Consider the following 27,999-nt stretch of genomic DNA (forward strand, 5'->3'; position numbering starts at 1 on the left):
TGTTTGTTGAAATGTAGCAACAAGACCGATTGTGCAAGAAATACCTCCGCTTTCTGCACTTGCATTCACTGTCACGACAACCGGAAAATAACTGTGGCGCACACACAAAAAAAAAAATAGCTGCGTCAGCAACAAATTATCGCTCATCTGCCGTCTTGCAGCCTGAAATGGTTTGTCACTCATATGGACGGATTCTTACGAAGCGGAAGGACTTTAGAGCTGCACAATCTTCTTCTTTTTTCCATATTGTGCTCAAGCCATCATCGTGACACGCGAATCCACTTCTCTTCAGACACACCCTGCTCCTCCTCAAAAAGTCCATGTGTGTGTTTGTGAGCGAGCGATACCATGGCAACCTCGGCCGTTCCAAGGCCCTCTTGGCAAGGTCGCAGCGCTGCCCCGGTCACACGCACGTGCCGCCGCAGTCGGCGTTGAAAGTGTGGACGGCAGATTTTCACTCTAACACACGCTAAGAGGCGCACATGCTTGATACGATGTGAAAGCTTTTTCTCCTCTCGGCATCTACCCGCACTACTACTCCCCCCCCCTCCCTCTCCCCCCGCCTCCTCCTCCGCATCCCCTGTGAGGTCTTCACTCATTAGGAATTCTCGCCTGTGTGCGAAGTGTGTTTATGAATTCTGCTCCACGAGCGCAATGCAGCTTGTATACCCTGATTCTCCCCAAAGACCACTTCAACTTTTTTTTTTCTTAGTTTTTTTTTTTTTGTTCTCCCCTCTCTTCTATTCTCCTCGACGCAACAGGATCACGCGTTCTTTTTAACATAAAATATATCAAATTGCGCTTCTGTGGCATTTAAAGAATTGGATGAAAGCTGCTGAGATGCTTAAATTATTCCAGGTGCTTGGAATGATTGAAGCTGTTTGTCGGCATTGGGAAATGATGATGGACACAAGTTGAGGCCATTAAAAAAAAATAAAAAAACGCAATGAGTGCATATGAATGAAATCAAAATATCGGAGAAATCGTTTTAATATTTGCAGAGTATGAAGTGGAAGTGAGTAAAATTTCACACTTTAAATGAGACTGGCATAATTCTCCTTAAAGTCGTGTAGGTTGCGACAAGTCAAAATAACACGACCCTAATTATTGCAAAATTACACGTTTTAAATAAGACGATGAATCACCCAAAAGTTGCGCAAAACTTCCCATAATTGTGCCGTTTTAACCCAAGATGACTTTTTGGAGAAGCTGAGTAATACGAGTCCTTCAAAGAATCAGCCGCAAAGATGAATCCTGTTTTTTTTTTGTGAGTGATGGCTTTCCAGGCCTGTTTGAACGGAAAATGTATTTTCCGGTTCATTTGGACGATGATCATTCATAAATATATATTTTTTTAATGAAAACATATTAGCGTGTCTTGAAGCACTGCCATCTGTGAGCTGCTCGTGATTCCCGGCGTGAATAATGACGTCCTTAGGTGTGAGCGTACCTCAATCACGCTTTAGTTTGCGCCCGTTTTTTTTTTTTTTTTCTATCGTTTCTCAAATCCCCCTTCATCGCTGCAGATGTTTGGCGTCGGAGTCTGCGGCGCTACAGACGCGCATAAACACACGCTGATACGCTAACATTCATGCGGTCAGGTCTCGGAGCGCCATCTATCCTGTTTCTTAATGGTCCAGGTGCTGTGGAACAATGGCTACGTGCCCTTTACTGTGTTCGCGTGTGTGTGTGTGTGTGTTATTCTAAACTACTGTGCTAGCATGTCCTTGAACATTTCTTTCAATTTCTCTTTCGAATCGTTGCCGCCTGCCCAGACATCTTGACTCGCACAGTTTGGCCGTGCCTTTTAAAGTCTTTATGTTCCCCATTAGCGGAATCCATAGCAGTACGACGCTTTCATTCTTCCATCCAAGGTGCTTTGTCTTCCACTCCAAGTCGAGATAAAAACCCATTTAAAAAAAAAAAAAAAAAAGAAAAGGCACAACCACCACCCCCGCCCCGTCCCCCGCGTGAGGCGAGCTGTATTATTCCTTTAATCTGCATGGCTCACTGATCGAGAGCAACTCGATCAGCCTGGAGTCTTTGTGTCGTTAACGTTGGAATACATATCATAGCTGTCCCAATGACATGCTTGTATGTCACATTGTTTTTCCGATTTTGCTGAAAGAACAACTGCCTGAGGAGTTTGAGCTCCATCCATGCAGACGTCGTAATGAGTATTTACATTGTAGCTTTCAAGGCATTCAAGGACACTGTGGCACAACTCGGCAGCCCGCGGAACATTCTTTAAGGCTTGATAACAAAATGGGAATGTTGGAGGATGGATGGCTTTTGATGGATGGAAATTACCCCCACAAAGGTTGGGCAAGGAAATAAGAAAGGTTATGCAGATTAAAAAAAAAAAAAAAAGAGTCACAAAATCCAACAACCATAACTTAAAATAAAAGTTGCTTAAACTGAGGCTACTGTAAATCCCCCCCGAACGAGCAAACGTTAAAACAAGATTATCGTAAATGCCTCAAAAGTTGCTTTTTAGAACGAGAAAACCGTAAATCCCTCTATAGTCACCCTAGATAAAAAGACTGCCATAAATACAAACGTTACGCGTGTTAAAACAAGATGACCATAAATCCTTCAAGAGTTTTTTGCAGGTTAAATTCAGACTACCGTAATTCCTCTAAAAAATGCATTCATAAAAATAAATTCACCAAATGTTGTGCAGGTCAAAATTCTCCCACAAAAGAGAAAAATGAAAAAATAAGTTGGCCATAAATCCCTCAAAAAATGTACGCAGGGTGAATACAACTTAAAGTTTCCTTAAATAACCCACAAAGAATTTAGACAAGTTGAAGCTAACTATTGGGTCAAACAAAGTAGCTTTCATTTAATTTGTTTATTAGTCGTCTCTTAACTCATTCACGACCAGCCCAGTAAAAAAAAATGGATTTTGACGTATTTATCCGTCAATGGTATTGAATGAGTTAATACATTTTGAAACAATAAAACATTCTTTCCAAACCTGCTGAGAAAGTTGAAAATCCAATCTATTTTCCTCCCCTTTTTTTTTTTTTAAACACACTCTTTAAAGTATTCCCGAAATATTGCAACTGGGCGGCGGAAGCTTGCATGTTTGTGTTTGCAGCGAGCCTTCTGAGCATGCCGTGCAAAGCCCATGTGGAGGATCATCGTTATGCAAAGCCCTCTGTTTCGCACCACCGCCAGGATGCCAGTGTTCTATTACCGCCAGACCACCGCCAGTGAGACGGTAATCAAAGAACCATGGCAGAAGACAATAAAGACAGAAGGATGATGTGGGAGACGGAGGGGGGGCGGGGGAGTTGGCAGCAGCTGCCAAGTTTTGAGTGGGGTTAAGCATCAGCAAAAGAACAACCTAATAAGGTCTGAAACACACCGCCTTGGCAAACTTTCACTTAGTTACTCGCTTCTGCCCCCCTGCGAGCCGACGTGACACTTTGCTGTGATATCCCGCCGAGGAGTTTTTCCCCGTTGTTTGGCCTTTTGACGGCCAGCGTTTGTAACTGAGGACGCCCCCCCCCCTCCCCTCCGTCCCCTCCCGTCCACCGCACGCATTCATCACCCAGTCACTCGTCGCTAAAACGCTCCAGATGTGCGGCAGCATCACCTGGTGCGCTTCCAGCTGGGATGCGCAGAACAGACGCGACCGAGCGCACTCGACGGATTGGCACAAAAGACGTTGAAAGATTTTTTGTGTTCATACAAAAAAGTGTTCAAATAAAAGACAGGATGTACTGACAAAAGCAAAGTGAAAAGTCACAAGAGATGCGCGGCAAATACTGGAGATGGCAAACAAATGTTCAAACATGGCGGAATACATCGTGTTTTCGGTGACGTGCGGGTGAGGTTCGTGGTTCATGACTGTTGACGTGCTGACTCCTTTGAGTCGGATCTAAAAATATCCAGCCAAAATAGAAGATAAACCGATATTTTGAAACCCAAAAACTAAAAAAAGTTTTTATTTTTATTTTTATTTTTATTTTTATTTTTTATTTTTTTGTAGGGGCGGACTTAATTTTGTCATAGATTCAATTCGTTAAATTTTGCCTTGGAAAAAAAAAACACAAAGTGTCAAATTTTTTTTCCTTAACTTCTATTAATGAACATGATTGGATGATCATCGGATCAACCGACACCCACACGCCTAACAGACTTGGTCGTCTTGTTTAGCATAAAGAACGAATCATCACCGTTTTGCCATTCGGCCGCGCTACGATTTCCAAACGGCTTTTCTCCAGCGCAAAGTTTGAGGTGAGGCGATGGCGTTTTCCCCCCTTTTTATACCCTCCAATCTGTTTAAACTTTATTAAGCCTTACATCTTGTACCTGTTAAGCTTGGTAATAAGCTACAAATCACATTGTAGTGGCTGAGCCAATAAGCGCTGATCTCGTTTTGGCATCCGCAGTGTACGAGTTCATTTATTTCTCCGTTTGTAATCACGTTTTGTCACGTCAATGCCTCTGTGTCAGCGCGTGTCCGTGCGGAGCGTGTTGGAGTCGTGCTCTCTGCGTTCATCAACTTTTTAGCAGAATTGTCTAAAATCCAACTTTTTTGAATGCATGCAAGAAGGTTGAACGAAACGAATCACTTGCGAGCTGTCTGCAAAGCTAAGTGAGGAATGAAAGTGCACAATCCTGCCTGCTAAGTAACCGGAGAAGCCAAAAATGAAAGTCGTCATCTTCTCGCCGTATCCGGACAGTCAAATGAAATCACACAACTCGTCCGCTGTCCCTTGACATGGAGCTTTGTGGAAAAGCAAATGAATAATGGGAGATGGTGGATAACTTTCCCTGAGTGCCACTGCGAGCGTTCTCCCGGGTAAAAGACGATAGATGAAACGCTGATAGGAGGAATGGCAGAGACATGTTGCACTCCCGCCGGTTTTTATTTTTTTCCTTCGCTTGCCGACGCTAACACGAGTCTCTCCTGATGTAAGACACATGTTCTGGCCTCGGCTGCGTGTCCGCGGCTGTTTAAACCAACTTTATCGCTCCATCAGCTCGCAGACAAGGAGCGATTCATTCAGTGGGCGGCGGAAGGGGGGGATGGTGGTCGCCTATGTGTGGGTGGGTGTTAATAAAACTTTTGGAATGTCGGACATCAGATAAAAGTGATGTAAAAGGTCTGCATTGATTTGCTGGATGGAGCTTCTCAAAGAACGGTGATCATCTTTTGGACGCGGTGCCTCCGTGTTTTGCCGAGTGCATCAGCCACTTAACTCATTTACTGCCATTGACGGCTCAAGACGTCCAATTTCCTTTTTTTTCCCCCCACTTGGCTGGTAGTGACTACTACAGATCGGAATGAAAACTGCAAATATTTTTCGTTTAATCCACTTAAATTGCTCAAGCTATTTTACCAGCTGAGCCCATTTGAACCCCATTGCTAACCAAAACAGCAACTCCCACTCATACTAGTCCATCTCGTAAGTGACAACTTAAACTTGTCGGCAACTACGTGAAATCTCCTGTGTATGTTCGTAGCAGCTACGAAAATCAGTCTGCCTCCATTTTGTGCGTTTGACTTAGCAATTGGTCCATTGTTAAATATAATTCCAAATAAAGGACTTTTTCCTTAAATAGATGTCTCCTTTCATCTGCGCTTGAGTAAATACACTAAATGCCCCTGGCAGATGGGAAGAAAATTGAAGCCGCCTGATGGGAATTGGTCCAAAAATCCCAGCATTATGAGGGGATTTTCACCCTGGATTTGCAACTTGTTTTGGTCACCGTGGCAACTACAACCTGTTTATTGCCTTGTCGACAAAATAAAGAATAGACTACAATAAATGCCGGATTTGTACGGATTAGATATTGGTTCGACTTTATTGACATTCTAAATATGGCTTTCCTGAGCTTTTTTTTTTTTTTAATATTTTTTTTTTAAAGGGGCTAATGAGGAACAGAGCGAGCAAGCTTTCGTGGAGGATTGTGGATGGATGAAGAGAGAGGAAGCCAAAATGAAGCCTTTAAAGGAAGAAAAAAAAAAAATTCTTTGTTGAAGTTGCATGCAAATATAAAGTAGCTCTCGGCCTGTCATTCATTTATTCAAGTTTTATTTTTGAAAAACCTATCCTGATGTATATGTACTCTTACTATAATGTTGTAAGACAGTGGTCCCCAACTACAGGTCCGTGGACCGGATACTGGCCCTCCCACTAACACAGGAGGAAAGTTATAATTATCGTACATTTGCGTGAAAAATACTTTTAGGCTATAAATATAAAACATTCCAATGAAAAAACAGGAAATTCTGGTGGTAACCGAACCACAAAATGATCTAGATGCTGTCAAAATTCCACAAAATCTGCATCAATAATTGCGAAACGTCAGCAGGCTTTTCCAATTTTAGTACAAATTGTGCCCGACCCAAAAAAAAAAATCTTAAAAATACTGAACTATCGTTTGATCGTCTCATCTTACACACACGGATCTCCATTTCGATTCTCCGGCCTCCGTGTGTGTGTGGTCATCCGTAGCGAAGCGTTTGTAAGTTATGTAAGTTATTGATAGTCGATGCGAGCTATCAGATGGACTTTTGGGAAATGAAAGTATTTTATTTATGGAGACCATATGATTAAAAGGCATTTGTATCTGTCTTCGCTATATGTGTGTGTGCGCGTTTGGGATAATGACAAATAGAATGGAGGGATCAGAGCAATCAGGTTTGAATGATTACTATGGGAACGAGGGAGCGAGAAGAGAGAGAGAGGCTTTTGGGCTTGGCTAATTCTAACGCGGCGATACAATAACAAGAGTATTGCATCAGTTGTCTATCAGATCTTTTATTTATCATTCTTGAACGGCAGCGCCTCATTTCATTCCGTCCCCTCTCGCGCCATCATTTGCTGCCTTTCAATCTTGTCAGGACGCCCGCATCAGTGCCGATAATTACAGCCTTTGTTTGCGATACGGCCTTGGCATTGCTCCCCCCCCCCCCTCGACCCCCGTGCTCGGCTGTAGGAACTCTGTTTTGTGGTTCGGAAGAGAGTCGCAGCCAGCAAAAACGTCAGTGTTATTTAGTGCATCCTTTATGTTGTCAACACTTTTATGGCCGTTCTTTGTCACTTACTGTAACTAGAACGCTTTTTTTAATTTATTTTTTGACGGGATGTTACGTTGTAGTTTATTACGATGGAAAGTGCTTTCATTATTAGTAGCAATTGCGATTCTCTTTAAAATTGTGTGGGAATGCCAAGAGCTGCAAAGCAAAATTAACTCATTCACTGCCAGCCAAATTAAAAAAAAATTTTTTTTTGGACGTCTATAGCCGTCATTGGCAGTGAATGAGTTAAGAAGGACCATGTCATAAAATACAACGGTAACTTCAATATGAAATACAAAAAAATACATTTAGTATTACAAAAAAACGTGGTATTTTGTGTGTTGCGTATTTGCATTTTGGAAGCGTGGCCGAATGAATGTCGTCAGGAGAGTTTGTCGCTTTGGCCGGTTATTTCAGCGTGAGCGTCCATGCTCATTGCCAGTGTTGTCATTTTGTATTTGTTTGTTTGACTGTTTGTCCTGTCCACTAAACATCCAATAGTGGACCAGTTCTTGCCGGGTGTCGTTGCCAGGTTTCATGTCTATGCCATTTATATTCCACGGCAAACCTGGAAAAAGGTGACAAAGGTGTCACGTTAAATAAAAAAATGAAAAGAAATGTCACCCGTAATTTTCCTTGAAAGAAATAATTAGTGTTTGTCATTTTGACTCATTAGATCATCTGAGGTATTTTGGGGGGATTACAAGTGATTTTTGGAATCAGCGCCTGTGTACGAGTGCGTGTGTGTGTGTTAAACCAAAAAAAAAAAAAAAAACAGACGACGACGAGGAGTGTCTACATATGTTCCAGCGCAGAGTCCAGCCTCATAAATCACTTGAACTGGTGTTCAACAGTCAATCTCTTTCTCTCTCGCGCTCTCTTTTTTCGTCGTTCGCACTGCCAACGGGGAGATTTGTGCTCTGTGTCTCTGTCGTAGAGGATTAGCAAACAGACAAAGAGCGCAGAAGGAAAGAATGAGGGAGGGAAGGAAACTTAAGAGGAGAGAGACAAAAACCCATTCCCCGAAATCATACTCCTGCCTCCATTTTGTGGATGTGTGTCTCATCTCTTCTCGTGTGTCCGGATGTCATCCAGATGTGCGCCGAGCTACACTTGGTCCGCAAGTCAGCACGAGCGTGTGTGTATTGGATCGTAGTCGTCCCAGCCGTTTCCTGCCGACTTGCCGGAGAGCCAACAAGCTAACGCTAAGCCGCTTGTCTGTCTGCGTCCAGAATGGCCAGCTCCTCGTTTTTAACCGTTTGTGATTATGACAGCACCTTTGATATATTTTTTTATTTTTTTGGATGCCATTTCACAGGAGTCATGCAGAAACACTAATATCCTCGGCCACTAGAGGGCGCATCATCATTGAGTGTTGCCACTTTTGGCCTGCAAAAGCTTTACGTGCCAGCTGTCAATTTAAAACCTTCCGAGGTTGTCTCCGAGCTATACTAGAGGTGGGATGAGACTTGTGATTCAGGGATTTCCGCAGGTGTGGCGTTTAACCTGACTCACACTTCTCCCAGACAAGTGTGTTGAAAGAAATTATTTATTCATCACACCTGATTATCGGATCGTGTTGTGTTGAGAAAACGCAAGCTGTGTTCTGTGTGAAATTCCAAGACGGGTAGATGTCAGGTGGTCCCTCCCGGCTCCAATGAGACAATTCGGCAGGATGGTTGTGTGAAGAGGCTAAGCCGCACTCTGAGAACAACGCAGGAAATTGGATGCATGTTCTTTGCATCTGTAGCGCCGTGAGGCTGCTTTTAATATCATCTCGTCCGCCCTCGGTTGCGTTTCTGTGGCTCAGCTTGTGTTTGAAGTGATCAGTATCTGTCCTCTTTGCTCCTCTCCAACCTGCAGTGGCCCCCTCATTGTTTGTGTTTGTTTCCTCTGTGTGGGAGAGATGAGAGAGCCGATAGCACAGGAGGATAAAATAATGAAAGTAAAAATTCCGAAAGGGGGGGCAATCGCAGCTTTTTGACCCTCTCCAGGTGGAAAAGGAAATTGGAATACTTACCTTATCAATCATCTGGGAAGTAACCAATCAATCTTTAGTCATTAGTTTTCTTGATTTTTTTTGGGATGTATCCCAACAAGGGCGTACATTGAATTCACAGACATCTGTCTGTTACCTCTTTTGACGCCGACCATCTAGCTCACATTGGTTTGCTCGAGACCATCAATTAATGAAACGGGACCATCCTCGTCTGCCACCTTGCCCCATAAATTCTCTTCAATCTCATGGCAACAACTCGACTGCGAACAATCTCTTTGAAGAGTCTTGGTTCTCGCGTGCGTGCGCTCGCATTTCATTATGACGAGAGTGTGTTTTCCGACGGATGGAAATGAGCCCGCTCTCATCGCCGATTCCTACCAATTCACACTTGTTTGTCGGCTGATATCAGGCGCCCGAGAACAAAATTGTCCCGACCAGCCGTCATTTGCTCACCGCCTGTTCTGCTCTCTCTACGTTTACTCAAGCTTCCTCGACGCATCTCGCGTCCTTTTTCCTCGATTGTTTGTCCTGAGCTGTAAAAGGAGATGCAGGGGGAAAGTTATAAATTCCTGACCTTGAGTGACTCCGCGCTATTGATTATTTCTCAGTCATGTTTTTAACGCCACTGACCAATCCAAGATGGACTCTGCCTCTCCACCAAAGTCTAGCTTGACAGTATTGCCAATTCCTCATGGGAAATCTTCCAAATGATTGTTTTGACTTGCATGCCTTGCGATTGGCTGGCGACCAGACGTGACAAACATTTGGTGCCTCGCTTTATTTATCTTGGTAAATAACTTTAACAGTTTAAGTTCTAGTTGGTTGCTTTCCTTATGGATGGATCTGACCGATATCGTAAGAATAATTCTTGCTGACAAGGTTTCTGCATTTTTCATTCACTCCCATTGACGGGTATATACGTCAATGATCTATTTTATTTACTCGGCTGGGAGTGAAAGAGTTAAATACTTGACTTATTTTCCCAACGTCATCTTTGTAGCTGCCACTGCAACACAACGGGATGATCAAAGCCTATGAGAAGACTTCCTGTAAATATCTGTTGATTTATTTATTTTTTAAAAAGCTCCAGAGAGATGAGGTCAGTGGCAGAGCGAGTTAGCAGATTGCAGAGATGAAGGGACATTAGAGAAGCTGTCTAAAAGTAGCGCAGTTCCGTCCTGCCAGTTTGCGTCTTTGATTGACGCGTTCGGCGCGACGTCTTTGGGGGTGGCAGGGGCCCCCGCTTGATGCGAGGCCAGGTTTGATGCTTGGATATGTTTGGCTCGGTGCCTCGCGTGAAGACGCTCGCTCAAGTCCAATTAAGGCCTCAGACGCGAAAAAGACGGCCCGTCCTCGGTTGCCAGATTTGGACTCCCGTTCGAGTGGCTGTGAAGTGCAGCGTGACGATCGCTGTCAGCGTTCTCGCCGCGTTGTGTGGGGAACGTATCGGGTTTTCGTACGTGGCTGTCTGGAGGACCGGCGCAAAGATGACACGTCGATTACGCCCACCAGACGGGCGTATGCGCTCCGTTGAGGTTAGCTGATCTGTTTGGTTTGTCGCGACAGCCAGAGCATGACTGTCAACAGCCCGAGTGTGTGTGCGTTGGCGCGGCGCAAGAGTAATTCCGATATTGACGAGTGAAGCTCCATCTCCACCCTGAGGCTCTTTATAAGTGGAAAATGTCAGATAAGCCCCAGGTGTGTCACCCACTTAGTATCAGTGATGCCTCAGTGCTGACTTGGACGAGGAGCGCCACTCATTTATACGTAAAATATGCAAAGACTATACTTACGTTACAGCGCAGGGACGGCGAAACATTTAGATCCTCTTCAAGCACGTCTGCGAAATATACCCCCGAAATATAACTTAGGTGACCGCCTACCATTGGGAAGTTTAGTCGTTGAATGTTATGCATGATTAATTTCAGACTTCTCCGAATAGTCTGGGAAGCCGTCTCGGATTGGCGTCTGAAAAGGGCGAATTGAGTTTTAAAGTCATTATTTGTCTTCATAATTAAACACCAAGACAAGCCCTGAAATTGGAAAAAAGTCTACTTTGCACTTTGATGCTCTTCTCATTCAGTGGTGCTAATCTATTTGGGAAGAGCACAATTGAATTCGAAATGGACTAGCCAACAGTTTCAAGGTGTGAGAACATCTCCAAATTTAAGCGGGATAATAATAATTCAACCCGATTGCAGTAAGGTGGAGACGACTCTTGTGATCACGTGACTCAGTCACGTAACATTCTTTTGCATTCAAGTGGCATTTTGAGTCCCCCGCAAGGCGATGATTCATCCACAAATTATATTTTAACTGTTTTGATGGCAAAGTCTACTGCATGCTCATTCTAAAATGTGTGGCCATTTTTTTCCCCCAATACTCAGTTTCCAAAAGTACCGCCCTGCATCTTTCTCGCCCGAGGGCTGACGTTCATAAAAATTTAAAAGTCAAAAGAAGCAAATGTGAAACGGTCATCTTGTCACGCGGGACCCTCGTAAACTACTCGCATGAATTCTGAGCGAGCATCCGCGTGAGTTTCTCGCGGCAACAAGTCCATACGTCTTCAAGCTCCCTCATCATAAATAATAAAACGCCCTCAACCTGAGAGCTTTGCCAACGTGGCCCGCCGCCTTCACCACACGTACAACATGAATACCTGACCGACACGGCCGAGGGACGTTGCCAGCTCGCGGTCCAACAGCCTTTGTCAATATTCACATGATCCCACGATGCACTTGTGTGTGTGAAAACGCAAGCCAGCTGTCGCTTCCATAGTAATGACGGTCAGAGGGCGGCATCTTCCATTAATTTCAGGCATGTCTTTATCACGGAGGGGAATGTCAGTGGAGATTATGCGCTTCTGGGCACTAATCCATTTTAAAGTCAAATTGTTGCATCGCCACTATCGTATGTATATATATTCGTGCTGTCAAGTGATTAATTCTTTGTAACTAATTAATCACCAAAAGATTCCATGATTAATCGCGATTAATCACACTTTTCAGCTACTATTTTTTCGAAGCTAGTAACAGATATTTACTTGAATAATATCTTGGAATTGATGCAAAATCACCCAATATAAAATATATTTAATTCAAAAACTGTTCTAATATAGCTTTCTTTGATTTTTGAATACGATCGAAATGGCGACATCTTTACAGCCATTTTTCTTTGAGACGTTACTCACAACTGCCCACGAGCGCCACACTCAAGCAGTGTTGGTTTGCAACGCGGTGTTTTGTTCTGAGACCAGCTAAAGATGCACCGCTAATATGGCAAAATTATTTTTTTAAGTAAGTCAAACTGAGTTAAAAATTTTTGGATTAATCACCCGGATTAACGCTTTAATTTTGACAGCCCTAATATATATATATATATATATATATATATATATATATATATATATATATTCATAGGAAGCCTGCTTATGCAGATATTTGAGAATGAACGTTTAAATGTGGAAAGACGGGTGTAAGTTTCAGGTATTAGGCTGTTTGAGTTACTTAACCACACACAATTATTAGAAGCTATTATTGTCGGCAAAATGCCGTGGCATCCAAGTCAAATTGTAACCGCTCATTCTTTTTAAGCAGAGACGGGTAGTGGGGTAGTGGGGGGTGGGTGGGGGCGCATGTTCTTTTATTCTCCAGCTCAGAGTATTTTCCATTTGTTTTGTCAGGACTTTGATGAGTTGGCCCTAATGAGCACGCTCGCCTTATCATTTGTCCTTTTGGCTTCAATTTGATGGAGCGCCGTGATATTGGTGAACTACTTACTGGGCCGCGCAGCCCCGGAGTGTTGCTCGTCTCCGGCGCTCACCCCAGCTTTGAAATTAAAAATATATCAGATGGTTGCAGATCCTGGAATGTTGGGCATTTAAAAGAAAACACAATTTCTGAATGGCTACCCAACTTTCCTTTCGAGTGAATTATTTATTTTTTTGAACATTTCTTCTAAATTCAAAGAAGCCAAAACATAAGCAAACAAACATCCGTATTCATGTTGATAACCACACATTTTTGTAAGAAGCTTTTTGTGTGCAAAATTGTAGAAAATGAAAAATTCAACTCCAAGAAGTGCTAATTTACGAGTTTTTAAGATGGTGATAAATGCGCACATCGCTTCTGTCGTCCGCGGTGTCCATCGTCTTCCTTCTTTCTCCTCCTTGTCCTCTTCGCAGCACCTCCATCTTGATCGTAGCACTAATTAGGGAGATCAAGTCATTTGGTGAGGCGGCGAGCGCGCGAGGTCGTTTTGAGGTTTAATTCTGTAAAGTGCCATCCATTACACGCTTTTGGTCGCGTCCCTCCTTCATTCCCGTTGTCACTGGCTTCTCATCTTACAATCATTTTTATTTAACAGCTTTGCCCCCCTCCACCCTCACCTCCACCACCGCCCGCGTCCCATTTCCTTTTCTCGTTTGCACCGCAATTAGGCAAATCTTTGCTTGTCCAAGGACGTTTGGAAAAGAAGACGTACGACTGGCGGTGTATGCGCACCTTGTTTAACGTGCCACGGTGTCAAACAATTAGCGGCGCAGATGTTGCCGTCAGGCTGGGATGAGCTTAACGCTTGGCGGTGTTCACGGCAGCGTTCGTCTGCCTGTCAGGTCAGTTTGGGCGAATCTTTGACAACTCCATTACGGACATGGCAGACGATTTTTTTTTCAGTGTCGCTTATGAAATCCTCGTAGTGGTTTTCAAACTGGGGGTCAACGACCCCTGAAGGTAGCCCGGCAAAAGCAGATTATTACAGCAATAGTCCTATTTATCCGAGAGCGTAACTGGATATTAAAATAAATTTTTTTCAGAGAACGGAGGAGAAGAAAAAGGCGGAATGTTACGAGAATGGAGACGCTGGAATCTAAACGCAATTTTGTGTCAGTCATTGCGTTTAGATTGAACATGGCAATGAACTTTTATGACTCGCCATTAAACCTGAAACTCTAATCAACTCCACAAGGTCAATCTTGTGATGAAGGCCCTGGCATAACTGCAGAAAGGGAAGATTTGCATATCTGTCCCACATTAATTGTTGGCGATTTTAGATATTTATTTATCTGTTGGGAAAAAAAAAATTGCAGTCCACCTTTCTTTTATTTTTCTCTAATTTCTGCTTTCACTCGGCATAAATTGCAATTAACTGGCAGCATTATTATTCCTGAAATGACATCTCACACCCATTTATTTTCCGTCACACTCTCCTTGTACCAGCATTTACCGGCGTGTAACGACGTGGGGGTCGGCGGCGTGGGAATCGACTGGATGTTCTATTCTCAAGATAAACAAAAGAAAAACTGGAGACCCAGACAGTTAATTAGTTGTTTAATGCCAGTGGATCAGGCCGCAGGTATTAAGGGTGTACATGCAATAACTTCCTCTCTGCTCTCTCGCTTCCCCTCTCGCGCAGTTTTCCTCCGGGCGCTTGTAATGTGAGAAGGGGTTAAGGTTGCACTGTCCTGGATAAGCAAAGCGTGTTCTGGTCCACCTACAGGATCCCGTCCTCCCATGATGAAATATGCGAGCTACATTTCTCACCATTGTGGACAGTTTGAAGTGGGTCACTCTTTTATTCGGGTGGGGGGCGTCTTAGACGTTGAATAATGGTCTTAACCACATGCAGAGATTCAATCCTGGAATCCTGCTGATACGTTCCATAACTACGTATCGAGGCATCATGGGTAATTGCCGACGCCGTTCATATAGGGCAGATGTAGCATAGACTTTAAATCTTTGAATAAGTTTTGACTATTGCTTTTGATAGAGGTTACTAGGGTTCGTTAGAACAGGTGTGGGCAAACTATGGCCCGGGCCACTTGTGGCCCGTTAAATGTTTTAATCCGGCCTGCCGAATTTGAAAAAAATTAAATGAATAAACCTTGTTAATGTTTTATTTTTGAAATACGGTGGTTTTTCAAAGACATATACATATTGTTGTTATGCTTTTGTTTACTTTCATTTCAAATTAAATGTATTTATTTTCTCCGATGAGGTGAGGTTACCAAAACACTCTGCTCTGTCAAATTTTCGACCCATCGTGGCCCGCCAATCAAAAAGTTGGCCCACCCCTGCTTTATAGTGATGCTGAAAGTTTTTCCAGGAAAATCGGTCCTTTAGTTTCTAATAACCCTATATTCAGCATTACTTAATTTATATTTATTTTATTAAATATTTCCTGGAATTCTGACTTCACCTCTGAGTTAGTGTAGTTTTTTATTATTTTTTTTTTTTAAGAATTATCCTTTGAAAATCCATACGCTGCCATTTGTCCTTTTTCAGGTGAAAAGCAAAATGTCTTAAGCAAAACTTGAGTTAAATGTCACATGCAGATTCCCCCCTGAGGTTATCGTGTTAGTGTTCAGGTTTAAGCTGCTCCCATCGGCCGCCAAAAAAAAATCAAGTGCATTTGCTGACGTGCTCTTTTGAAACATCATTAAACACTTCCTCCGCTCTAATGTGGAGCTCGCCCGGCGCTGGCCTCCTCGTCAACCAGCCTGGGCCTCGCTTTTGAAACCCTCTTACGTATATCACCACACAGCCGTTATTGTCCTGCAATGAGATTTACTCTTAAGCTCCAAAGAGAGAAGGGAAGGGGATGTGTGGCGAGAGGGGGGGGGGGGGGGTTGAATGTGCTGCAGTGATAGCGTTTGTGCTGCCAGTCCCAAAGCCTGCTGGTGTGGTCTCTTACTATAAGCTTGCTTATGTGTAATGGAGCGCAAGGTGCGCAGGGACAAACACCGCCCGTGTTCTATATATGGAGAAAAAAAAAAAAAAAAAAAACTCTTTCAAGCTCCACTTGCTTGTTCACAAGTTGTTGCTGTGCTTGCCGCCGCTTAATGGTCGCTGGCTAAGTACTCGGTTTTGTTCTCCCTACATGGATATGAAATGGTGACCTGAAAATCCGTGTCTCAAATAGCCTCATCTGAGATCAACCTAAAATACTGCAATAAAAATCCAGTGATTGCCAACTACTTTGAATTGTTTATTCAAAACAAATCGTGTAGTTCATATTTCTATGCCGGCAACATATACTGTAGTGACCGGAGCTTTGCATAGATTTTTAAACGGGCCGATATTTCACAAGTGACAAGATCATCATTATTTCAGGGTCCCCATTTTTGGGGTTCAGCATTCGTATTGTCATGCATTTAAAGGTTATTTTTTTTTTCCTAAAACCTATCACGTCACTCACAGTATTTTTTTTTTACATTTTTTTTTAAATGTTTTATTTATTTATTTTTTGCTTAGGCCAAAGCAATGGAATCCTGGTTAGATTGTCAGTTGTAACAAATTTGTATTACATCACGTTCCAGTGAAGAGCATGGTTGTCCAATTGTTCTGGGTTTTGTTTGAATGTAAAAAGAGATTACCGCTATTTCTGTGAGCAATGCCAATTTGCTAGCAAACAACCTTTGGCTGTCATGCTCATCATCTGTGAAGCTCGCGTTCACCGTTCAGGATAGGAACGCTCGCTCACCACAGCCACATATGGCTTTTTATGACACTTGTAGCAACGCTGCAGAACGCATCCCGTTGACATTAATGCAGAATTCCGCCACAGCTCTAAGCCCGTCGTCTACATATCCAGACAGGGGTGACGGGTTCCCTCGCCGATTTGCATATAATGCCTAGTAGGTTATCTGGAAGGATTACACAATGGATAGTTTTCGTGAGCTTTTAGGACATCTTCACAATTTTTGGAATGGATCTTGTTATGCACTGATAGTTGCAAAATTTTTTATTTTTTATTTTGTAACATTTTTGCCTTTATGTTAACCGGTTCTGAATTTGTTGTAAAAATATGGTGGTTTGTCACCAACCCCTTTTCGAGGGGTCTGGGGGACTTTCCACACCCGCACCAGATGCCACAAGCTGTTTCTTTTTTCTGCTAATTGTAAAAAATAAAAAAAAAAATCTTGCAGGGTTTTTGGAATGCATCTTTTTGACACATCCAATTTTTTGGGGCTCAGAGGTCCACGAAACCTTATGGGGCTTGTGGCAGGTTTCCTCGTACTCCTGGCCAAAAATTTGAAGGTCCAGGGAACCCTCCGCATCCAAACAAAGAGCCCCCCAGCTGGATCCCCGCCAGAAAAAAAAAAATGGACATCCTTTCAGGCAAAATGTTGCAGACCCTCTCAAGCAAAAATAAATGTCTTGTTGTTTTGGCACACACCAGAGACGAGTGTTGTTAACGAGTCCATGACAAATACGAATAGTTAGAAAAATGATCAAGTTTAGACTCGAGGCTTTAAAATGAAGACAAATCAAATCATTATCGACGCTGCTGAACGTTGTGGGCGTTTTGGCTGAAAACGCCAAAACCATGCGCCCCCCCCCCCCACTTTCGAAGGCTCACCTAATCCCAAAAGAAGGGCCCAGTCACGATCATCAAACGTGTGGAATGTCTAAAGAAAGAAATGTCTGCTTTTGACTTTGCCGGGACGTCGATGTGCGAGGATTTGTCTTGGTTTATTCATGCGGTGATGTCAAGCCCCGTTCTGGATTGCGCAAGGCAACCGCCACATGTTGGTGGAGCGTCAACGTTTTATCTCTTCTCCTTTCTCCACGCCACGCTAATAATGTTATGCGAACTGATAACTGATCCGGTGAATTTCTCACCCGGCTGCCATTGAGCCATGTCAATTTTTGCGGAGCGCGAGACGCGAGCCGTTAGCGATAGCGGCGCCCGCTCGCGCCGTATAAAATAAAATTACAGGATGTCCATTCGTATCGTATTTGTTGTGCTCCCTTATCTCCGCTTGACTTTCTCCCCCAGTCGTTAAATGGCCTTTTTATGTATTCACATCGTCTGCTCGGCCGTCTGTCGGTCCTCCGATGCGCTCGCCAAAGCCGGCGGTGCAAATAGTCCGATCACCTTTCCAACCTGATGATTCCATTACACAGTAGCCTGAGAAGAAGCATATGCCGGACACACACGCCGTTGAAGGTTGGTAGCGTGATTTACAAGGGTTGCGTGTTCGATGGCTCCCAGATGCAGCTCGGGTAACTTGTTGTCTAACAAGCTCAATGTAGACATTTCTTTTCCCACGTGTTTGCGTGCGCGCGCAGCAAAGAGGCTGATCCAGCGAATGGGATATTTGACTTGTCAGGACGGAATTTAGTTTTAATTCACCAGCGAGTCGTGTTAGGGGCTGATTTAAAGCAAGTGGTTGTGTGCAAAATGCGAAGCGGAGACATGACTTTGGCTTTAAGTGAATGGAATGGAATTTCATTCGGCAAGAAAGGCCCGCCTTTTGATTGGAGACTGCTGGACGCCCCGATCTCTTTTCTGTTGGAGAAAAATACCGGATTATTACCTTATCTTTTGTAGAGAAAGCCTTCATCTTTTGCTCGCAATGTGCTGTACAGAAGCAAATTGCATTGAAAGTCAAGGATTTAATTTTTTTTTTTCTGTGAAAATATATGAATATTCTCCAATCATACCGTTCCCCCACAAATGTTCATGTCAGCATTTAAACTCAGAACATGTCAACATATATAAAACTTTTTGCGCGCTTGGAAAAATCAGTGATCAGTGCAAGGACTATCTTTTTATTTGCCCTTTGACACAGTTTATTACATCCTGTGCCATTTGAGCCTCCTCTTCACGTCTTTATTATATTAAATATGAATCCACATTGTGATTTCATATCGTGGAAAATGCTTTTTTTTTAATATTAGGATGTTGCTAAAGAATGCAATTTCCTCCTTCTTGTTTGTGTGTGTGTTAGCTATAAATTGAAGGCGGTCATAGGCAACCAATAAATAGGTGTCATTTACTACCCGAGGGCTAATTACATGCTTAGGCGAGAGGCGTCAGGTCATTTGACATACACAACAAACACACACATTTGTGTTGCCGAAGCTGCGCTTGGCTGTGTTGGCACTGATGATTGAAAGTGCGTGTTTGGGTTCTTAATGTGTCGATGTGCCGCATAAATTGGCATCTCACTTTTATTGTGCAGAAAAATGACTTTCTAGGGACATTTTGTTGTGGTGATACAAAAACAATGGTAGGATGTGAATGTGTGTGTACAAAGTCTGATATACCACCTTTTCTGGGGACATTTTGGCTGCTGCACATGAGAACTCTGCTTGTGTGTGTACGTTTCTACCTAACTTGACATCCCATTTAAAACTGATGGGACATTTGTCCGCAGGAAAATTTTGCCTGGTCTGCACAAAAAAACAAAACATCCATATGGTCAATGCTGTGACTAGTGTGTACGTGCGTCTGTTCTCTTGCCGTTCTGTGTTTGTGCCGCACGAAACCTGGCTCCTATCTTTCGGGAGAAATTTTGATTCCACTCAAGATGAAGTCTGTGCATGTGTGCGGGCCTGCGTCCGTCCAGCGTCCCACAAGGGGGAGGGGCAGCTGCGTGGCCATATGCGAGTAATTTGGCTCGCTCGGAGAGAAGCTAAATTCTGATGACAGACACATTGTTGGGCCTGTGGAGGACTACACACACCCATGCGTGCACACACACATGCACGCACACATGCACACTCGAAGAGGAAGTGTACATCAATCAATCACCTGGCTTCGTCTCGCTACATGTGGTGACCGTATGGTGTGTGTGCGTGTACACGCACACACACGCCGCTTGCGTTGCCAGCATGAGGATTTGGATCCGTGCTTGGTTCCGTGTCAGAAAGCAACACTTGTACCATAAAGAATCCCAATATTAGCCATGTGCTGTTTATGCCATACAACATTGTTTGGAACAGGATGTTTAATCATCCCCACATTGACTCGGAGAAGGGTGGACGGCGACTTTCCAGTGTAAATAAACATCTTAGCTTGCAAATATTGGATATTTTGTCGGTGGAGCCTGAAAGTAGAGTGAAGGAAAGCGCTTTAAATCTCTGCTTGGCCAAAAACGTTCCTGTCCCATGTTTAAAACGTTGTTGCTAAACAGTAGTAAGATTAAACAAACAATTCCGGACGATTCTTCGTCTTCAGCTGGCAGCTGTTGAACTGTTTTTGCCGCGTGATGCGAATGTTCCAGGGGAGGATGCTACATGTGATCAAATAGAAGTGGCTTGAGACTCGGTGAAGCAGCATGTGGCTCATTGACCAAGCTTTTTCATTTTACGCTCTATTCCCAGTCATTATAAACGCAAAGTTGTGTTTGATACCAATTTTTAATCCTAGAAATAAAAAAAATACATCTTGTTTTCCACAATTTTATCGAAGATTTTGCCACATTACGACGTGTGTTGCTACATATTAAATTATGATTAAGATCTGGTTTTGAGCAAAATTAACACTAAATTTATTTAATTTTGAAAGCCAGCAGACTTGCCTACTGATTTGTTGACCAAATTGTATGCTTAACATAACGATACATCAGCCAGATTTTTGTCTTCTCGCATCCCTGCTCCTTCACAAATAACACATTTCCAGTGGGGAAACAAACCTGAAAATGTTGCAGTGCTGTGCCCATTGGACCCGTCTGCTTTGTTGCTGGCGGGCCCTCGAAAACAGATGCCTCTTGGAAGATCTGCTCATGGCTCCATCTGCAACAGCTCGGAGTGTCCGCAACGGCCCCGAGTGAAGTGAAGGCGCGTTTGTGACAATGTTTTCGCACCGGCTGTGTCGAAGCCCCACACACACACCCTCAAAAGTATGCTAAACTCTCCACTGTGTCAGGAACATAAAGCGAGAAGATGGCTGCGTTTAAAGGAGAAGGTCCCGGCAGACAGTCGACAGGAGGAGAATGCCAAAGATGGCAGGCAGGCACAGAGCCGGAATTTTATAAGAGTGAAAACCTAATGGAGCTGCACTTTTTATTGTTAGAAATAAATTGAAATCAATGCCAAATGTGGTTCCTTCGATTTACAAGGGGCACAACTTTTTTTTTTTTCTACTCAAGAAACTTTTTTTTTTCTTTGTTTATGTTGCAAGCCAAAAATTAGAATCAGGGCCAAAGGTTTCGTTCCAATTTTGACAAATATGGGCAGTCAATTTTCCGCAACAACTTGGCCAACTCTCATTTCCAAGATGGCCGCAGCCATGGAACGAGGCTTCACCTTGAGTGCCGGACTTGTGCATGTGTTAGTGTACGCAAATGTGATTTGGCATTTTTATGAAATATTAAAACATTTGACAGATATTTGGATTCGATTAAAATCGGCGAAACCGCAATTTCTGTAAAACACGTATCTAAAAGAAGCAAATATTGCCATATAAATCGCCAAGATTTTTACTGCAGCCGTAAAAGCCAGAAAATTTCCATGCTGGAAACTTTATTTGACATATCGAAAGAATTAAACTCGTAAGCCGACGCACCAGTATTTTCTTTGGTATTTGTTGCATAAAAAAAAAAAAGTCAATATAAAACAAAATTGCCAGTGCAGATTGATGGGCTAGCATAAAAGAAAATAAAAGCGAGTGAATTGGTTGCCATCGTAGAGGAGAAAGGATGAGGTAGCGACATCGTAAAGGTGGCGACCTGGGGGACCGCAAACTTAATGGGATGGAGAAACCCTGTGATTGGCTCATTACGGTGATGGAGCACGTTGCCACGCCGATTGACCTGTTCACCTCGCCCCTTTCGACGCACTGTGCTTGTGTGCTAATATTGTTAATGACTTACCCGCGAAACACTTCTGAGGCTCCTCTTCCATCTTTACACTTTTCTTGAACCATTTGTGTTGACGTTCGCCCTCTGACGCCAGTCTTGTGTTTTCTTTGTCGTCCTCCAGCGGCGGAGAGGAAGCGGGGTCTTTTGCGCCAACTGTCTGACTACCAAGACGTCGCTGTGGAGAAAGAACGCCAATGGCGGCTACGTCTGCAACGCCTGTGGGCTCTACCAGAAGCTGCACTCGGTAAGCCCGCGTCCTCGCCGACTGTTAATTGCGGATTTTTACCGTTCAATAAATGCCAATTAAATAAAAAGGAAAGCTACAGCTGGACGATTTTGAAAAATGTTTTGTTTTTTTCCTCTCAATATTACGATTGCTATTTATTATGCGAGTTTTTTTTTTTTTCAAGGCCGTCTCCAGCTTTAACAAAAATAAGCAACCTTATAAACCCGTACGGTTTATTTATAAATGTCATTTTTTTTTATTATATATATATATTTTTTTAAATTATATTTATAATAAATATATCTATCTATTATATATATATATATATATATATATATATATATATATATATATATATATATATATATATATATATATATATATATATTTATAAAAAAATATTATTTATAAAAATATATTATGTATAAAAAAATATAAATATATAATTATTTACAGTTTACTTGAGGAAATTTCCCAAAATAAATCTGTTAATTGACAATGCACCTTATACGGTACACCTTATAGTTCGGAAAATACGGTAATGACAATAAACAGTATTAGACTAACCGTACTGAAATATTTTGATATATAGGTTCGCCTTATGCTAAAATGAAGGCTAATGAATTTTATTAGTGTTTGACACTTTGACTTTTACGCCCTCACGTCCCAATGTCGAATTGAATCTGATTAATTGTTCAATCTTATTTGGAACATCAGAAGTGCACTTGGTGGTGGAAACGGGCTTCAGTTGTCCGAGGCTCCAGAAAACTGCGCATCTGTTCGCCCTTAGCATACCAAATAAACGCTACAAATTGTGCTCCGTTGCACTGCGACTCCTGCTGTGGAAACATAATATCGTGCAAAGTATATTTGATTTGGCTGCTGGGGAGTCGCAGGCCTCCGTCAGCTTCCTCGGCGGCATGAACCGTTGTGGCGTGAACCGAGCCGACCGGCCGTCTCCAGCCTGGGGAAAGACGATGGAAATCCCAAACTTAATTAGACGGCATGAATTACAGATGAGATAACGACACTCGGGTTCCGGAATCAGCCGGCTTTCCGGCGTGGATCACCTCCGACGTGCTCTTGCGGAGTTTGGAGTCATTTCACGCATCGGTACATGTTTGCATATTGACTTTTTAAGCCGGCCTTGTTCAAGCGCAAGGTGCTTCCGGTGTAATAAATCGCATTGTTGATTTAATAAACGTGCCGACTGCTTGACAATTACTGAATGGTGATCAAACTGTGGCTCGGGCAAGCCAAGACGGATCCCGATGAGATTTAGAGTGACCGAAATTTTGCAATTACATTACATTGGATTAGAAAAATTTGCAAATTTATTAAAAATAACAAAATGAAAATAAACAAGGTGGATATATTTTATTTTGAAATTGACAAAATTAGTTTGCGGAAAATCAGGATTGGGCTAAGTACCGTTGTTTTAATCACCTATTAGTCCTTCGTAAGTAATTTCGAATGAACACAAACTTCGTAAAAGACTGTAGAAAATATATTTTAAATAGCTCAATTGAATTGTTGTTAGAAAAGTGCAACATCAATACTCTGATGGTTTCTTTTTGGGAGACCAGTGCAACAACACTCCTAATTATTACCCTGCTCAGATTGTTTCTCCAATACTCATAAAAGATGACTCATAATCGTAAAATTCTCCAATCAGCCGGTTCTTGAAAATGCCACAAACACATTGACGACCACATCGTACTGAATGTTTTCTCAAGAAAACCTGCAGCGCTTCAATGAGATTATTCCTCGGCCACCTGTCAATAATTATGAGAGCATCTCCTATCATGAAGTGGCCGTTTTTTTCAATTTGCCTCGTTTGAAACCACTTTCAGATTGATTTCACCTTTTTAAAGCTAAATTTGGAACATAACAAGAGGAACATTAAACCAATAAACTAATTTTCCTGTCACTATAGCGTGGCATTGTGATGGAGAAATAATCATGTGCTTGACAATTTTTTTCGCTCTTTTTTGACAATACTGAACATTTAAATAAAAAAAAAATAAAATAAAATAAGTTGAACATTAAAATATCATTTTGTGTTGAATATCAAAGGTGCTGTTTTTAATGAATAATTCTGGCGAAAACTGACAAGAGTGTCCACCACTGACATTTGTGACTCGTTTAAAAAAAAAAAAAAAGGTCCCATATCATTAATTATTTTAAAAAAATACACTTAACACCATGAATTTTTTTTAACAGTGCTATGCTAGCTAGCTTGGGTGCCACACGGAGATGCAGCTGTTTCGAAACTCCGCCACCCGTCATCCCGTTCAGTCCCTCCCTCTCAGCTCTCGCCGGTCGCCACGACGACCGTATTTTACATGGCCCGATAAAACTTTTATTTGCTCGACACACATTATTAGCGAGGATCGCAGCTAGTAAAAAAACGCTGGTGTAGTGAGAGTGCACGGGGTAGAGTTATGAATATGGAGTCGCGGGCGCGGGAAGGAGCGTGTCGCCGTTTGTTTTCATCCCGTCGACCTTTTGGCGCCTCCGTTTGCTCACTTCTGAAAATGGAGAAGCTTGAATCACTTTTTGTTCCGCTTCTTATCTTTGCACACTAAAGACTGACTCGCTTCCTTTGACTCTTGTCATGCACTTTGATTAAATTTACGTGTAGTTCATTGAAGACTCTAAATTATCAATAGGTGATTTTGAGGGTGAATGCCCCGCCACTGACTGTTGACCCTTCCGCTGGTGACCTGACCCCGCCCCTTTAATAATGCTATATTAGACTTTATTAATATTAACTGATCATATATGTGAAAGCAATGATTATCTTAATGACATGATTATTAAACCGGTACTGTGAATACCAATTGTTCACATTTTTCTATTTGTAGCAGTAATAATAGTGTTTGCAATAATAATTTTTTTTTTTCATTTTATTTTATTTATTTTTAATAGATACCTCACTGACAGGTTTATATCATCACATCACCAAAGGGGGATGCAATTATTTTTTGACGTTATCAGATGTAAGCACTCCCCCTTGTGGACAGGGTAGGAAGCAGACAGTAGTTTAAAGGATTCTGTGCAAACATGAAGTTATAGTCTGGTGGCACGTCTGACCCACAGTGAGGAGAACCAGGTTCAACTCTGAGGTTTGTCGAGTCCTGCTTTCCTCTACATTCTGAAAATGTTGTCTATAAATGTGAACGGTTGGTTTTCTACATGTGCCTAGTGATTAGTTGTACCTGTCAGCTGGGCAAGCAATCGAGAAATTGGATGGGAGACACATTCTAAATAGTTTTTATTTCTTTTTCTTTGTGCTGCAGACGCCCAGACCTCTAAACATCATCAAGCAGAACAATGGCGAACAAATCATTCGCCGGCGCACCCGCAAGCGCCTCAACCCGGACACGCTGCCCCCCGAAAACCCCGCCCCCAAGCAACAGCGCGGCAGCGGCGAAGAGCGCGTCAACGGCGACGAGTCGGACAGGAGCTGCGCGTCGGTCAAGAGTCAGCAGCAGCCGTCGCCCCGCTCGCGCTCGCCGCGCTCCACGCAGGCCTTCTTGGCCAATCAGACGCTGGAGATCCACCGTCGCATGCCGCCACTGTTGCTCCCGTCACATCCCACCTCCTCCGAGGTGGCAGACGTGCTGGCCAAAGTCGAAGCGGGGAAAGTCGGCTCCGGCGGCAGTTCGGAAAGAGGAAGTCCCATTGAGAAGTACATGCGGCCTTCCAAACCGTCCAGTTACTCTCCGCCGGGCTCGCCCATCGAGAAGTACCAGTACCCCTTGTTCCCCGTGCCGCTCCCCCTCACGCTGTCGCCGGATTTGACGCCCGAGTCCGATTGGCTGCGCTTCTGGACCAAGTACAAGATGGCCGCCGCCTCTGGCATGGGCAACCTGGGTGGTGCGGCCGGTCTGGCCAACAACGCGCACTACTTGGGCGCCATGGTGGCTCCGGTGCAGCAGCACCACCCACACAGCTACGCGGTGCCGTACTGCGCCTCGCCATACTCGCCACTCCCGCCTCCACCCGCCCCGGCCCAATACCCGCCCGCACCTCTCCACCCTCAAACCTCGTCATCGTCCATGGAGAGTGAGGCACCGTTGGACCTCGCTATACGGCAACGAGACGCCACCGATTCTGCCGAAAAAAAGAAGCGAGGGTCTCCATCATCCGAAAGTCGGAAAGTTGAGGACGAGGAAAGTAGTACCGGGCGGGAGGCGATCGAGGGGAACGTGTCTACTCGCGCCACCGCCGACGTCGCTACACAAGACGAGCCGAGCAACCGCTGCCTGCACTGTGGTATCTACTTCTCGGACGAGGTCATGTACGCTCTGCACATGAGTTGCCACGGCGACCAGGGACCATTTCAGTGCGGCTTCTGCCAGCACGTTTGCGCCGACCGCTACGACTTCACCACGCACATACAGCGCGGTTTACACCGGTACGCGGACAAAAAGACGTCGGCGGCGAAGGATCAGAGCGAAATGACCGACGTGACGCAGAAGCATCTGGATTTAGAGTCTGAACACCAAGATATGGAATTGGACCATCCGGATTTGATGCCGAAGAATCAGGATTTGACGGCAGATTTGACTGAGGAGGAAAAAGTCGGAGGCAGTGATGGCGCGACAAAAGACATTTCCTGCGACGACGCCCCAGACAGAAGTGAAGAAGATTGCAAAATGGTGTCCGAAGGCGGCAAGATGGCGTCCGACGTTAGCGAAGAGCCGGACGAGGGGGACACGGAGGGTCATTGATGCCCCTCAAGAACATTACGCACGCTCCCAAAGGCGAGTCGTAGCGCACCTCGACAAAAAAAAAAAAAAAAAAAATCGCATCCCGATGCTGGAATAGAAATCACCCTGCGAAGTGCTGCTGGGATGGAGGAAAACTCATGGAGAAATGATGACTCGAGCAAAACAGCTATTACTGCGGTACAACCGGCCTACGTTCTCCCACTCTGCTGTTCAAAAACCAAATCTGATTTGGACTCCTGCAGTGTCAAAAGTGGATCAGTGTGTCTTCTCCTGTTGGGTTTCAACAAAAAAACTCCAAAAAGCCCGAGACTATTTGTTCCGGTGTGGACGCAGCTGCCTGAAACCAGTTGAAACTGTTCCAAAACGGTGCCAATCCGGAACCGAAGTGTTCTCCTCGTCCCATGTGGACGGAACCAAGTGACTTTTTCTACTTCCCTCCGTGCCATGATACTTGCTCCGTGCCTGGCTGCCTTTGCCTGCCTGATAATAGAACAAAACATTAACCTGCTTAATATTTGTATCCAACAATAATAATAACAATAGGAATATTAATAATCATAATGATAAGAATAATATTGTTCTATTACAAAAACATGCAATTTCATACACTTTTCTTATATATGTTATTTTATAAAGGCAAATATTTTTTTTCAGGACTTGGTACTACAAATTAGTGTTTTTTTTTTTGTTGTTGTTTTTTTTTTAGGTTTCTTTACGTTATGGAAATGGTACATGGAAATGTGTGTGTGTGTGTGTGTGTGTGTGTGTGTGAGGGTCAAGGGCGCGTCCGTCCCCGATCATGGATGTAAACAAAATGAAGGTTTGCTATTTCAGTCCTCAGGGGTCACGCGTGTTGCACACCAGCCCGCCTGCTTTTTATTTTTATTCTTGGATTGTTTTGAATGATTATTTTTTAATATGTACATTATGTAGCTGACATTGTGTTCTCACGTACGGGGGGGGGGGGGGGGGGGGTCCTCGATTTACGACGAGTGCCGTCTCTATGGCGGCGAAGTAACTTCTTTTTTTTTTTTTCTCTCTCAGTATTACGACTTCCTATTTCTTGTTAATTCCGACTAGTTTATCTTGCAATTACTCCTCACAAATTAATTAGCGCAAAAGTAAAAAAAAATCCCAAAAAGTAAAAATGGCTTTGCAATATGGCGACGAAGAGCATATAAAATGATGCCTTGTAAAATGATGACCGAAACTTTTTCTTGTGAAATTGCTTCATATAGAAATGTTATTTCTTGTAAATTGACAATTTGTGTAAAATTTTCCACATCAAATTCTCATCACCTAATTTCATCAAATTGACTGTCTGAAAATATGCAAACTTTTCGAAATGCAGAATATGAAACTTTTAATGTAAAATTTGGCATGGCAAAATTACAACTAAAATTG

General features: G+C 43.3%; 1 protein-coding gene across 1 annotated transcript in view; it reads left to right on the plus strand.

Annotated features, from left to right (window-relative positions):
* Nucleotides 1–27,525, plus strand: part of trps1 (trichorhinophalangeal syndrome I) — a 58,593-nt gene extending 31,068 nt beyond the window's left edge. The window contains exons 9-10 of the mRNA XM_088319035.1: nucleotides 21,752–21,874; nucleotides 25,159–27,525. Of these exons, the coding sequence (XP_088175161.1) occupies nucleotides 21,752–21,874; nucleotides 25,159–26,595 (1,560 nt within the window). The 3' untranslated portion in view covers nucleotides 26,596–27,525. The remainder of the gene's footprint in view (nucleotides 1–21,751; nucleotides 21,875–25,158) is intronic.
* Nucleotides 27,526–27,999: the final 474 nt, after the last annotated feature.

Source organism: Idiotropiscis lumnitzeri, chromosome 16, assembly GCF_059441095.1.
Source record: "Idiotropiscis lumnitzeri isolate Australia: NSW breed Sydney's pygmy pipehorse chromosome 16, RoL_Ilum_1.0, whole genome shotgun sequence".
NCBI lineage: Eukaryota > Metazoa > Chordata > Actinopteri > Syngnathiformes > Syngnathidae > Idiotropiscis > Idiotropiscis lumnitzeri.